Source organism: Rattus norvegicus, chromosome 8 (genome assembly GCF_021556685.1).
Source record: "Rattus norvegicus strain SHRSP/BbbUtx chromosome 8, alternate assembly SHRSP_T2T, whole genome shotgun sequence".
In the NCBI taxonomy this organism is placed as follows: domain Eukaryota; kingdom Metazoa; phylum Chordata; class Mammalia; order Rodentia; family Muridae; genus Rattus; species Rattus norvegicus.
The window spans coordinates 87,234,439-87,248,327 of NC_141541.1; the positions used below are offsets into that span (position 1 = coordinate 87,234,439).

Consider the following 13,889-nt stretch of genomic DNA (forward strand, 5'->3'; position numbering starts at 1 on the left):
CTTGGTACATTCAGTGCCTTTGGCCCCATAGGTTTGGGGTCTTTTACTGACTTATGAGCCTTTTTGGTATTTCTTATGTAAATTGTGTGGTGAGGTCCCTTATAGGAATCTCATGTATTTCTTTGATCAGTGACATTATAAAAACATTTCTATAGGCTCAAACCAAAAGCACAAACATTTTTATTGTGGGAGAGTACTTTATTTTAGTGTAGCATTAATTGCAAAGCTTTTTCTGGGAACTGTTGAGATGGTTCAGTGGTCAAGAATGCTGCCTGCTCTTGAAGAGCACCCCGGTTTGGTTCCTGGCACCCACATAAATGGCTCACCTGTAACTGCAGTTCTAGTTCTAGATGAGAACAGGACTCTATGTTCTTGTTTCTGCAGACTCCTCTTGCACACATGGAACGCACACACATACTCTCCGGTGCTCGCACACATGCAAATTAATAAGTAAATAAACAAACACATTCAAAGCAAGCAAATGAGATCATTTCATTTTTTACATAAAGTTGATCTAAGTAAGGATATCTGATTGAGTTACATAAAGGCCTTTCAATTTATGTTAGCATGTGGATTCTAATAAAGCCAAATTCAAGAAATACCAGTTTTCAACTCACGAGGACAACTCTTCATTTTTGTGCGCTTCAGCTGCAGAGGCTGGTGAGGTAGATTCTCCTGATGGATTGATTTTCTTTTGCAGTGTTACCGAAGTTTGAAGTTACTCTGCAGACTCCGCTGTATTGTTCTTTGAAGGCTAAGTATTTACGTGGTAACGTCACAGCGAAGTAAGTTGCATTTGCCTCTTGGTATGGTTCTAAACTGTTGTAAAACAGCACGGCAAAACCCTCCATACATACTTAAGAGTACTAGCAGAAAGGTTTTCCTTTTAAAATAGACTCTGTAGTAGCCAACTCTGGGAGACTTCATTTAGCACAGGACAGATGTCCGCAAGTCTTTATGTCTGTAACTTTACTTCAAGCTGTCATTCCTAAAATATTTCCCACAGACTAGTGAGTAAGGAGCTTGTAGAATGCACTGTCACGTTTCTAAATATTGGGTATTTAGGGGCTGGGGAGATGGTTCAGAATGGGAAAAAATCTTAACCACTGTGTCATCTCTCTGTAGCCTCTGCTTCATATTTAAGTCAAAATTAAAATAAAATTGCCTTTGAGAATACATTAAATCATTATTTTCAAGCACTCTGATCTATCCTATGATACAACCTTTTAAAAACATGATATCTTGGCATTCTGGTTTTGCCTTTACAGTTCACAAGACTGTAAAGGTTGCCAAGGGTTAGGGTGAGTGATTTTGATGTCATGGTTTCCAGCCAGGTCCCTACTAACGACATTGTTTTTGCTTGGAAGGATGGTATATTTGACGGTGGATTTTTTTCTTTCTCTTAATTTGGAAAACTCTGCATTTGCTTTGGAGTTGGCCCAGAGGAGAGGTTATTTCTGTGTCTAATTAACAGATTCAGGAAACATCAGTTTACTATTACAATTTGTAAACTGCAGAGCAAAACCGGCTTTAAGGGTTAGCCCAGCGTTTGAAATAGAGATTCAAAAAACCCATTTTATAAAAGACTTTCTGGCAGTAAAATGGTTTATTGAAGATCGCCTTTCCTTTACACGAAGAAATGCTGCCATTATGAGAAGGAATAATTAAGAAAATTCTCCGAGAAGTGACAGAGAAGTTGGTTTGACACAAGAAGATGGATTTGGAATGATGCTTAAAAAATTAGTTTTTCAAGTTTCCTTGCTAAAAAAACACATCAATTTTTTTTTGGTAGCTATAAATGCATTTGGCACTCCATAGTCCAATAATCCCTTCCGGAGAGTCCTGGGATGTGGGACAGTTGGCCATGGTGATTGTTACTTCAATTAACATTCAAACATTTTTACAGGTGTGACATTTGTAGATATCCAGGTGATGGCCAGTCCAGGTTTCTAGCACTGAGAGCTCTTCCTAGGTTTTTAGAGTTTATTGTAAGAGAAGCTGCACCTTTCCTCGATGCTCAAACTTCCTCAGCGTCCTCTCAGTGGGTGGGGACAGACTGCATTTGAGCTGCTTTTGGATGCTTTAATTTAGAGTTTCATTAGGAGATCTAATCTGAGGAGTCACTATTTGTTAAGAACATTCTTCATTCTTTGTGCTTTGTTGGTGTTTTCTGTCTTCTTGGGACGGATGGTTGAGAAGTAGCTCAAGCTGGCCTCGAACTTGTCCCGTCTCAGCCTCCTGACTGCTGGGATAACAGTGCTAACATGATGGACCTTTTTTTTTTTTATTTTTTGAATTGTAGACGAGGTGTACTTTTAATGTAATTCTTCTCTGTTGAATTGCTAATGTATGCTTATTGAAGGTGATTTTTTTTATCGTGTTCCTCTGACACCATTGAGTTGAAAAGGTAATAATACAGTATTTTAAAAATTGTTTTCAGGTATACATACGGGAAGCCAGTGAAGGGGAGTCTGTCACTTACATTTATACCTTTATCTTTTTGGGGAAAGAAGAAAAATATCACAAAAAATTTTGAGGTAACTTTTGCAGATCTTTTATAATCTAATGGGGACAATTTCAATCTCAATTAAAAAAAAAAAAACAAAAAACTACAGGACCCAGTGGGGTGTGGTGGCACCCACCTATAATTCCAGCCATCAGGGAGGTGGGGAAAGGAGGATAATTAGTCCATCTAGCAAATGTGAGGCCAGCTGGTGCTTTCTGAGACTCCGTCTCAAAACATCACAAAGGAACAAAACAGAAATTAATTACAGGAACAACAGGAGAATGTAGTACTTATTGAAAGTTTATACCCATTTTCAACATAATGCGATACAGATGTGGTAAATTACAGTTCAGATTGCAATGTGGAAAATTTAATTTTTTTTCTAAAAACCAAGGTACAGCCTTACTAAAACACGTCTGTAAGAAAATCAAGACCTTTCTAGCATTAGGTGAGGGAATAAAGAACTGTCCAATATGACTGAGTGTGAGTTTTGTTTCTAGAGTTTGAATTCCTAAAGTGAAAGGTAAAATGGATTTTTTGAACAAAACAGATAAATGGATTCACAAACTTCGCTTTTGATGCTGATGAGATGAAAAAGGTAATGAATTTGAAAAAGGCAACGGAGATCTCGGACGGGAATTATGATCAGGTGGACCCAGTCTTCCCTGGGCCCGTAGAGATCGTAGCTACGGTGACCGAGTCGCTCACAGGTTTGTAGCCTCAACGAAGGTAAAATTCTTTGTTGTCTGTTGAGGTTTACTGTGCTAGCAAGTCTCAGGAGAGGGGATTCGGTGCTTTTCTGGGGAGCGTATTTAATGCTGAAGATTTTAACTCGTAGAGTGTTTCATAAAACAGTGAAACTCAGGCTCTGTGAAACGGGGACTTCAACTTCATATGATAATAGTTGCTTATTTGATCCCTCCCCGCCGCTTTCACTTCTGCTTTTCTAGCCCGAGAAACACATAGGGGGTCTACCTTTCCAGTGGACTGGTTCGCTTCGTCTTCTTTCTTTTCTCCTTCGTTACTTCCTGGACCGTTTACTCTTTTAATAAGAATATTAGAGTTAGTTGTTTGGAATCTTGTATTACTATTTCAACAGATTGATTCAGTCGGCCCAGCAAACAAAACCTATCCTGTCTGTGTTTTCTTCTCCTGGTGTACACCACCGAGGGAGAAGAGTATGCTAAATCTTCGTGTTTCTTTTGGGATCATAGTCTGTAACAGGAGTAGACTTATGCGCCCTGGTATTTTTAGCCCCTTCAACAAGAAGCTTAGGTGGACACACCCCATTGGTGAAAAGGTACTTTTACAGCCTAAATGATGCGATCTCCAATACAGGTACCTCAAGAAAGGCAAGTACCAATGTGTTTTTCAAGCAACATGACTACGTCATTGAGATTTTTGATTATACTACTGTCTTGAAGCCAACGCTCAACTTCACAGCCACTGTAAGTTGGTGTATTTAGTACTAAGCGTGAGCCCTGGAGAAAGGAGGCAGACTGGGAGACCGTGCGCCCTGCATCTTTAAGTGTAAAAGGAGATGGGCTACGTTTCCTCGTATGGATGTGGTTGGGCAGTGGTGGCACACACCTTTAATCCCAGCACGTGGGAGGCAGAGGCAAGTGGGTCTCTCTGATTGAAGATAGCGTGGGTCTATTGAGAAAGTTCTAGGACAGCCAGGGCCACACAGAGAAACTCTGTTTTGAAAAACAAAACAAAACAAAACAAAAAAAAGACAAAGAAAAGAAAAAAAAAAAGAAATATGAACTTGAAGAATTGCTTCCAAATGACCTTTGTCTAATATATTTTTAAAAGTGTTCCTTGCCGGGGTTGGGGATTTAGCTCAGTGGTAGAGCGCTTGCCTAGCAAGCGCAAGGACTTGGTTTGGTCCCCAGCTCCGGGAAAAAAAAAAGTGTTCCTTAAAACAGCCAATTTTTTTTTCTAAAAATTTACTTAACTAGCAGTTTATTTGATATGGATTACATTAAAACTTTTATTAATGAAGAAATGTCTGTCAAAATTTTTAGTTCGATGTTCATTTTTTAAGAAAGATTTGTTTACTTTATGTATGTGAATACACTGTTGCTTTCCTTACACATCCGGAAGAGGGCATTGGATCTCATTACAGATGGTTGTGAGCCACCATGTGGTTGCTGGGATTTGAACTCAGGACCTCTGGAAGAGCAGCCAGTGCTCTTAACCACTGAGCCATCTCCCCAGCCCACCCCCCTCATGTTAGGTTTTATAAGGACTAAACTTTAATTTCATCAAAGATATAGTCTTCAAAAATTATCATCAAGGATACTCTCTTTTCCAGAGAAAGTGGGATTAATACTTATTATTTGGGTAAACTGAGAAAAGTAAAGGCGGAAACACCTAGCATGCTGTGCTCTGTGACATTTTCACACGTGGGGCATTTGATCATTGCTCACATTTATGCTCCAACTCTTAACTTGAGTGGATTTGTCAGTGTGCAGGACATGGTGTTTATGAAGCTGAGGGAGACCCAGGAAAGGAGAGTTGGCTTTGTGGGTGGAGATGGAGGTTATGGAGGGGTGCCTTATGGAAGAGGGGGCCTTGAGTGATGGATGACACGATTTGTAGTGTTTAAAATGTTGGAGCACGTTGGTGGGGAGGCAGGGAGCAAGATGAGATAATGCGAAAGGAGCTGTGAGGGGCAAGAGCAGAGTGCGTTCAGAGAAGTGACGGGGCCTGTGCTTCTGCAGCAGAGGACTTGGCCTGATTTAACAGGGGGCAAAGCTTAGGAAACTTGAGGAGATCCTGGGCATCAGAGGGTCTTCTAGATGGGTGGACTTTATGCTCTAGGCAGTGAGATTTGGAGTCTATGAACACAGGTGGGGTAGGAGTGGGCTGGAGTGTGTGTGTGTGTGTGTGTGTGTGTGTGTAATACTGTGAAAGCAGTGTTTGAGGGGGACTGTTGGAGGGCTGGGAGAAGAGAGCAGCAGCTAGGTGTGAGACTAGGAGGCATCCTGTGGTGGTGACAATGGGGGTGGAGAGGAAAGGCAGAGAAATAGGAGTCGTGGTACTCACAGGACTTGGGAGGTGGGGGAGTGGGGGTGGGCATATTGGGATTGTCAGTCTGTCAGGATTGTGGTGGTTAGTAAAACAGGAAATAGATGATGGTCACTTGGGATTAATGTGTTGAATTTGAAGCGATCGTCTATCAGGTAGAGCTTTCCTCAAATGGAGCTTCAGGATAGGGTGAGGATGGAAAATTTGAATTTGGGGTGTAAACACAAATAACTGTGAAGCTAAGCCAGCTGAGTGTTGGAAATTTTGAAGAAGGAAAAAAAGAACAAGGAACGAACAGGGAGTCAGTGTGTCACCAGACTGGGGTCATAGCTAGTGACCCAGTTTGGCCACCTGCCCTCAATAAGCTGATTAAAGCAGTCAAACCAGTGATGAAAAACAAAAGGGAGAGTTATACAGGGCAGCCACAGAACGGAAGTCACAATGAGAGCCAGAGACACGATCCCTCCATTTCATTGTTGGAGTCATAAAGTGAAGGCTTAAAGAGAGGCTGGCCTTAGGTACCTCTGAACAGTTGCAAGGCCAAGCACAGAGCCACCAATAGACGGTCACTGTCCCTCCTATATGGTATCCAGAAAGCTGGAACTCTGGGAGGAAAGTTTCCCTTCTGGCTGATGCAGACCTTTTTTTTTTTCCCCCAGCATCAGATTCCAGGGGAAGTGGGGACCCCAGAGACTTGCGTTCCATATTTTAATAGTCTGATGGCCAAAGTGCAGGATACAAGTGTGTATTTAGAATATTTTCACTCCTGCCATTTACAACAGAGCAAAAAGAGGAATATAACACAAAAGAACTGTGTCAGGCAAAGAAGCCATGTGACTAAGGTGGTGGTGATTGCGTCACCAGAGGCTCGCTGGAGAAGGATTACTAAATGTGAATTGGGGTGCTACCAGTCATTGTCAAAAATCCAGCATTATGAGACCGGCATAGACAAACTACATTCAACTGGGCTTCACTCTTTCGCGTTTTCTATGATCTGCCTCTAAATATCTCGTTTGAACTGTTAGGTGAAGATCAGTCGGTCTGATGGCAAGCAGCTGACTCCTGAAGAAATGGAAAACGATTTAGTCACAGTAGTGACCCAGAAGAAAAATGACAACCCCACGAGAGAGAAAGCGCAGGGCACGGATTATATCCAGATGACAGAATATTCTGTCCCCCACAATGGAGTCGTTAAGGTTGAATTCCCAATCATGTCCGATTCCAGTGAGCTCCAACTAAAGGTATGATCTGGTTCTGCGTCACGGCAGCGGCGCTAATGCTGTAGTGACTTTGCAGGAGACGTCTCCTAAGAGTTCAAAGAGCGCAGGGCATGGGCTTTACGCGTAGGGGAAGTGTTAGAGTCCACTGACCACGGTGGCTAAGCTCTACTTTGCATGTTTCCTTGTAATTTCATTTTAAGGACCATAAAAAGTATAGTGATGTGAAGATTTTGATGGAGAAGCGTCCCATACCCTCATCTTGGTTGGTTTTCGCCTTTCCTGAGCTTTCTCTCCCAACGTGGGCTGTCTGGGAATACCCATGATTCCTGTAACCTTTCTTTTGGTATCGGGCCTCACTGCAAACCCCAAGCCTGGCCTGGAGCTCACTGTGATCCTTCTGCCCTGGGGCTCCAGGCTTGTCCCGGGCTGATTTTTTTTTTTAAGTTTTTTTTTTTTTTTTTTTTTTTGAGACAGGGTTTCTTTGTATAACAGTTCTGGCTGTCCTGGAACTTGCTTTATAGGCCAGGATGGCCCTGAACTCATAACAGATCCTCCTGCCTCTGCCCCCTGAGTGCTGGCATTCGAGGTGTGCACCACCACACCAGGCTCGCCCTGGCTGATATTTTGACTCTTCACTTTGGTAGGTCAAGTCAGGTGTGACGTTTCTTGCTTCTGTGTGAGCTCTGTATGGGAAGAAGGAAAGGATCTGTTTATGTTTAATTCTGTCTTCTGTTAGCGTTTCTTAACAAGACAACTATGCTTCTGAAGTGAGGGCTATGCTGTCTTCTGCACTACAGTGCCAAAGGACCAACCCCACCTTAAGTTGTCAAATTCTGTGCAGCTAGACCTACAAAGTGACAAGGAACCAGTGTCTGGTGCATGTGCTTCTGCATGAAAACAAAAATCGAAGAGTCTGGCTTTCCAGCATTCTTCAGCTCTTAGCATTCCTCCTCCGTTTGCCAGAGCTGGACATTGACGCTTCTTCCGTTGCAGGCTTCTTTTCTCGATAGTGCAAGTTCTGTGGCCGTTCACAGCGTGTTCACCTCTCCAAGTAATACGTACATCCAGCTTAAAACCAGAGATGAACATATCACGGTAATGCTTCCAACTCACCCGAGAATTGCAGCCTGACTTGATGTTCTTATAATCGAAGTGTACATATTAATTAATATTTTTTATTCTAGGTGGGATCACCTTTTAATTTGACGGTTAGTGGCAACCAGAAATTCAAGGAAATAAGCTATATGGTAATTTCTTTATTTTAAGGTTTTCTTTATTGATTTACTATTATGTGTGTGTATCTGTGTAATGTGTATGTATGAATGCAGGCACATGTATGTGTATCGTGACCTGTATGTGGAGGTCAGAAAGAACTTTTGAGAGTCGGTTCAGTCTATCATGGATTCCAAGGGTTAAACTCAGGTCACGAGACTTGCGTGGCAAGCGTCTTCCCCCACCCCGCTGCCTCTCAGGCTAGTGATTTCTCAGAGTTTAAGTTTATGAGCTGTTACAAATCTATTTTCTGTGATCTTTACCTTATGCCTTCATTAGACTCACTGACTTCTTACAGATCAGTCCGCTCTTTTTATCGTGTAATCAATTTTCTTTCTTTGACTATATTTATATGTTCATTTAAAATGGATAATTAAATTTTGCACCAAGAACAAAGCAAAATGTAAATTTCTAGTATATAGACAACATGGATCCCTTGGTGAGAATTTTGAAATATAAGAAAGAAAATGAAACTCGCCACCTTGACCTTGGAGTTTGCTAACCAAGCCCTGCCATTCGTGCTCTGTATTTCTTTCCACCACATGCTAGGCTCCAAGACAAAGAAATGGTGCAAGTAGGTGCTTTCTCAGAAATGACCCTGATTGCACAGACTGAGCTCAGGGTTGGGCTGGAGAGATGGCTCCATGGTTAAGAGTATGCACTACTGCTTTAAAAAGACCTGAGTTCAGAGTGGAGGACACATGTTGGGCAGCTCACAATTACATAGAACTTCAACTCCAGGGGATTTGAGGCTTCTGATCTCTGTGGGTACTTATATGCACAACGCCCCCTACCCCGTACAGAAACAGACGTAGACACATCATTAAAAAAAAAAAAAAACAAGGGCTAGAGAGATGGCTCAGCGGTTAAGAGCACTGACTGCTCTTCCAGAGGTCATGAGTTCAATTCCCAGCAACCACATGGTGGCTCACAACCATGTGGTGATCCGGTGCCCTCTTCTGGTATATCTGAAGACAGCTACAGTGTACTTACATATAATAAATGAATACATCTTAAAAAAAACAAAAAAACCCCAAAAATATTAACATAATGTATCAACATAAAGAAAGGCACTTGTCTCAATAGATGCAGAAAAAAGATTTTGACACCCACACTTGCATGTTAAAAATATTTAATGACATTTTATTGGTGGGAATTAAATTTGACAAAGGACAAATAATAATAAAAATTACTGCTGACAAAAAAAAAAGTCAATGCATTAGGGGCAGTTACCTCCGAAATGTTGCACTGCAATCCATAAACATGTACAGATATGTGCCAATTGAAAAGTTAAAAGTTCAAAAAAGAAGCAAAAATCGTGAATTAAAAATAACATCTGTAAAGGATGACATGAACTGCACTGTAATCTGTTTTTATCTTACGTAGATGTTTTTGTCAACATCATTTATCCTTCATTGATTCATTGCTGGTCTTAACAATCACAACATCTATTTTTTTTGTTGAAATTTAACTATCTTAAAATTTATCACAGAACTTATCCTAAAAATTATTATAAATATAACTTCAGTTGAAATATGAGACTCTTTAGCAAAAATTTCACTCTCTGTCCTTTTTAGGTAATATCAAAGGGACAGTTGGTGGCTGTAGGCAAACAAAGTTCAAGAACTTTTTCTTTAACACCGGAAGCTTCCTGGGCCCCAAAGGCCTGTATAATTGTATATTATATCGAACAGGATGGGGAAGTCATAAGCGATATTCTGAAAATCCCCGTTCAGCTTGACTTTAAAAATAAGGTAAGAATTAAGGTGATGATGTGTAAAACTTCATTGTAGTGGCGTCTGAGAAATGTAATATTTCTTTACAAGAAAATCAGGTATCCACATTGCCTGGAAACTTGTATTACTTCCTATCTCCAGAGGATGTATATTTCATATTAAGCACCACAGTCTTTGGTCAGCTGTGATTCCCGGCTTTAAAACTTTAACTCAAATTCATCAAAGTCATTTCAGTATTTTTAAAAAAATAGTTGAGCCAATATTGCTGTGCCTTACGTTCCAGTGGTGACGTGGACCATGTGTGTGTTGGCCTTAGGTAGGTGTAGGGAACAGGGCCATTGGAGATTATGTGGAAGTAGAGAAGGGACTTGGATGGTCTACTCCATTATCTGGAAACTAACGGGGACAAACTTTCAGTGATCTTGATGTCTTGCTACTGGGGGTCTGGGTGGAGCCTTGTCTCCAGTGCACCTATACTGGGGTACCTCTTAGCCTGAGTAATCGGCTTGTAGAGGAGACTACCTCAGCCCCAGCTCTGACAAGAAACCCAGTGTACTCATTTCAAAGATTCCAGAAAGGGCTGTTCCCACGGCTGCTTTGACCTTCCTAAGAATCAGTTTCAGTGTCATGATTTATAGAGTATAGCTCTCAATACTACCTTTAAAATTGAAGTGTTGAATCTATGTTTTCTTTTGTTTAAAATAGTTTATTCTAACTCTTTTGTATGACAGTGAGCCTAAGGCCTTGTGCAAATGTGCTAGTATTGAGCCGCACCCCGGCCCCGAGTAACCCTAACTTTCTCTAAGTATAATATAAACTATTTTTTAATCTTATAAAATACATTTTTTAGAGAAGTAGTGATATATTTTCTTAGTGTCTGTCAAAGATTCACTTTATAATAACCATGTAAAATGGGTGAATTTTGGAAGGGAATTATGGAGGCTTAAATAAGGAGACACACCTCTGGGGACCAGGTAGGAAGCTAAGAGGAGGGTTTACATAGATTACCCACATCCGGGAAGCAGAGTATATTAAAGGATGTTTTCAAGAAATAGCTTTTGGCAAATGAAATAGAAAATTTCAATTTCATTTTCAAAAACGATACTTTCTCTGATCGTTATAAAACGCTGATCAGAAAGACTAAAGTGGAGAAGGAGCAATAAGGGACCACACACACGAGGAAGACAGCCACATTAACAGTTCAGTCACTTACAGGGAACACCTTGGTTGGGCAGTGTAATCAAGGTCCAGTTTGCTTTTAGGCTTGAGCTAGACGACATGGAGGTCCTCAGCAGGACTGGAACGTTCCCGCATGACAAAGAAGTGGTCTTTATGAAGTATTAGTTGGGTCAGGGTTTGTGGAATATATAAAGACAGATGAAGTTCAGGGAGCCATGGAGACAGCGGGGGAAGATGGTGATTGCTTAGGACCTGTAGTGCTTTTATTTCTGCCCCTTCATTTAGAGGGTGGGGTTCCTGGGATTTTAGATATGATTGCCTGGTGTTTAGCTTGAGGACTGAGAACTGGAAAATGGAGGAAGGAAAGGGGCGAGGTAGCGAGGTGAAGGATAATTGGTGCTGACACCACACGGAGAATTGTGTGTGGTTTTGGAATTATCCGTGGGCCACAGCAGACATAGCATGAATGGATGGGTTTTGAGCCGTTTGATCTGGAGAAAATGAAATAAGTTAGTTTTGCCTTCTCCTTTTCTTAGATAAAGCTGTCTTGGAGTAAACCTAGAGTCAAGCCATCTGATAAAGTCTCTCTCAGGATCTCTGTAACACAGTCGTACTCCCTGGTTGGGATTGTAGCTGTTGACAAAAGTGTGAAACTGATAGGAAACTCCAATGATATTACAATGGAAAATGTGAGTTTTAATTTACTCTTGTTTGTGTGAAAAAGTTTGCTAAAAGACCACATTCTGCGTTACTTCTAAGAAACGAGTGGCGGGCAGGATGGATGGATGAATGCGAATCCACTCACTGTGTGTCTTATCTTCTGTGCAGGTGGTCCATGAACTGGAGCTTTATAACACAGAATATTATCTAGGCATGTTCCTGAACTCCTTCGCCGTATTTCAGGTATGTATAGTTGGACTGACAGCCTGAAAAGATATTAGTGTCTTTCACTTTTTACAAACCCTTTTATAATTAGTTACCATAATGAAGACTGACCTCGATTGGAGCTATGGCCAAAACTCACTGTTCCAAAAATCTAATCAGAGGGGAGAAATATGTCCTTTCAGTTTTAAAAGCCAATGGAAAAATCCGCCCATTCACTGTTAGATTAGTGCAATTGTCGTTAAACACACTTTATAAATATCACTGTATTTGACTTTGAGAAGATGTTTTTATGACTGTGTGAGAGAAGGGAGGAGTTAAACACACACACACACACACACACACACACGTGCATGCAGGCACGCTGTGTTCTCTATGATTAGGGAACATTTAAACTTTGATCTTATTCTAGTTAATGTTTTTAAATTAACTTTGTCTTTTCTAGGAATGTGGTCTCTGGGTGTTGACAGATGCAAACCTTGTAAGAGATAACATTGATGAAGTTTGTAAGTAAAGTCTTAGGACATGCTTAGCTAGTCGTACTGTACATGCTTAACTAGTCTCGTGCTTCACCTCACGTGTCACAGATCACTTGTAACGGGACAGGTACTTTCTAGGTCCACATGGCCGCTATGTGCTAAAGTGTTTGCGTTTTATGAGCTTTGGAAGTTTGTGTGAGGATGACAAGGAATGGTGCCTGGGCTTCTTCTGACTACATTTCTGAAATGAATGCTTTTCTGTCATTTTTTTAAGGCACGGGTTAGAGTTTGGGGTGCATCGGATGATTCTGTGGGTCTCATTTGTGTTGCAAGCTCTGCTGCTATTTTAGAATTAGTTAAAAGGGACAAGTTTTTGAAACTTATATCCTCTAACTTTTGTTATCTTGGCTGTTTATGGCTTATTATAACCTCTGTGTATTAAGATTATCAGTGCATTTAAGTTTCATCATCATATTCTCTATCCTACACAACTTCCCAAATCTGTCTCTCTCCAGTCTCACTCACAACTTAAAAAATGCTTTTAGACTTATTTTATCTATATGAATGTTTCACCTCTAGATATCTCTATGCACCACGGGGTTTTTTTATTTTAGAGATTTATTTATCTTATGTATGTGAGTACACTGTCTTCATGCACACCAGTAGATAGTTGTGAGCCATGTGGTTGCTGGGATTTGAACTCAGGACCTCTGGAAGAGCAGCCAGTGCTCTTAACCACTGAGCCATCTCTCCAGCCCCTTACTCACAACTTTCTTTCTGTTGTCCCTCTACCTGTATAGTCCTGACACTCCCATAGCACTGTCCTCAGTAGTGTGTCTATGTCCTTACTCACAAACATAATTTTAAAAATGATTTCTTTACTGGACATTTATAGGCTTGTTCTTGTATAGTATAATAACTATACACAATATATTTTGTTAATATGTTATATTATATTATTATATATTAGGTATTAGAGGTAGTATAGCGGTGATTTAAAGTGTATGGGACTATATAGGTTAGCTAAAACACTACACTGCTTTCTGTATAGGATTTGAATGCTCAGAGATTTTGGCATCCAGTCAGGATGCTGGGGGAGGGGTGCACCTATTGTATCCTTGACTGAGAGTCTTCCACGGTTTTCACTACAAGAGGAACCTTCTACCTCAATAGCAAATATGACTCCTGACAGCTACCCAGGTGACGGACATCCATTCTCCTCTTCTGTCTCAGAATAAGGAGCTACACCAGGGTCAGGATGTTCTTGGCCATTTTTAGATCCTTTGAGATAAAAGCTGCTCACGGTTTGAAGAGCAAACCCATTGATGGTCAGTCTTTCAGTTACCATTGACGTCATCGACTTCCTTTTGCACCTAGGATTCTAAGTCTTAGTTTGTTACCCTGGGGGACTTGAAGGCCCACCCAACTTGTATTATTTTTTGATTACCACCATGCTGAATTCCAGTTGTTCTTGCTCCTCTTTCTACACTCACCTGCCTTACAAATAGTACAAATTCACTCTGTAACAAACCAAGTTTCTTCTTCTTTTTGAATAATAAAAATGGTTATTTTCTTTTTTATT

At 40.8% G+C, this 13,889-nt stretch overlaps 1 protein-coding gene across 1 annotated transcript in view; it reads left to right on the plus strand.

Annotated features, from left to right (window-relative positions):
• The window catches only part of Cd109 (CD109 molecule), a 108,135-nt gene that overhangs the window by 45,760 nt on the left and 48,486 nt on the right, over positions 1–13,889 (plus strand). Inside the window, 11 exon segments of the mRNA NM_001108771.2 lie at positions 701–785; positions 2,441–2,537; positions 3,057–3,216; positions 3,845–3,954; positions 6,565–6,780; positions 7,753–7,854; positions 7,944–8,006; positions 9,609–9,785; positions 11,483–11,635; positions 11,775–11,849; positions 12,274–12,334. Coding sequence (NP_001102241.2) covers positions 701–785; positions 2,441–2,537; positions 3,057–3,216; positions 3,845–3,954; positions 6,565–6,780; positions 7,753–7,854; positions 7,944–8,006; positions 9,609–9,785; positions 11,483–11,635; positions 11,775–11,849; positions 12,274–12,334 — 1,299 coding nt within the window.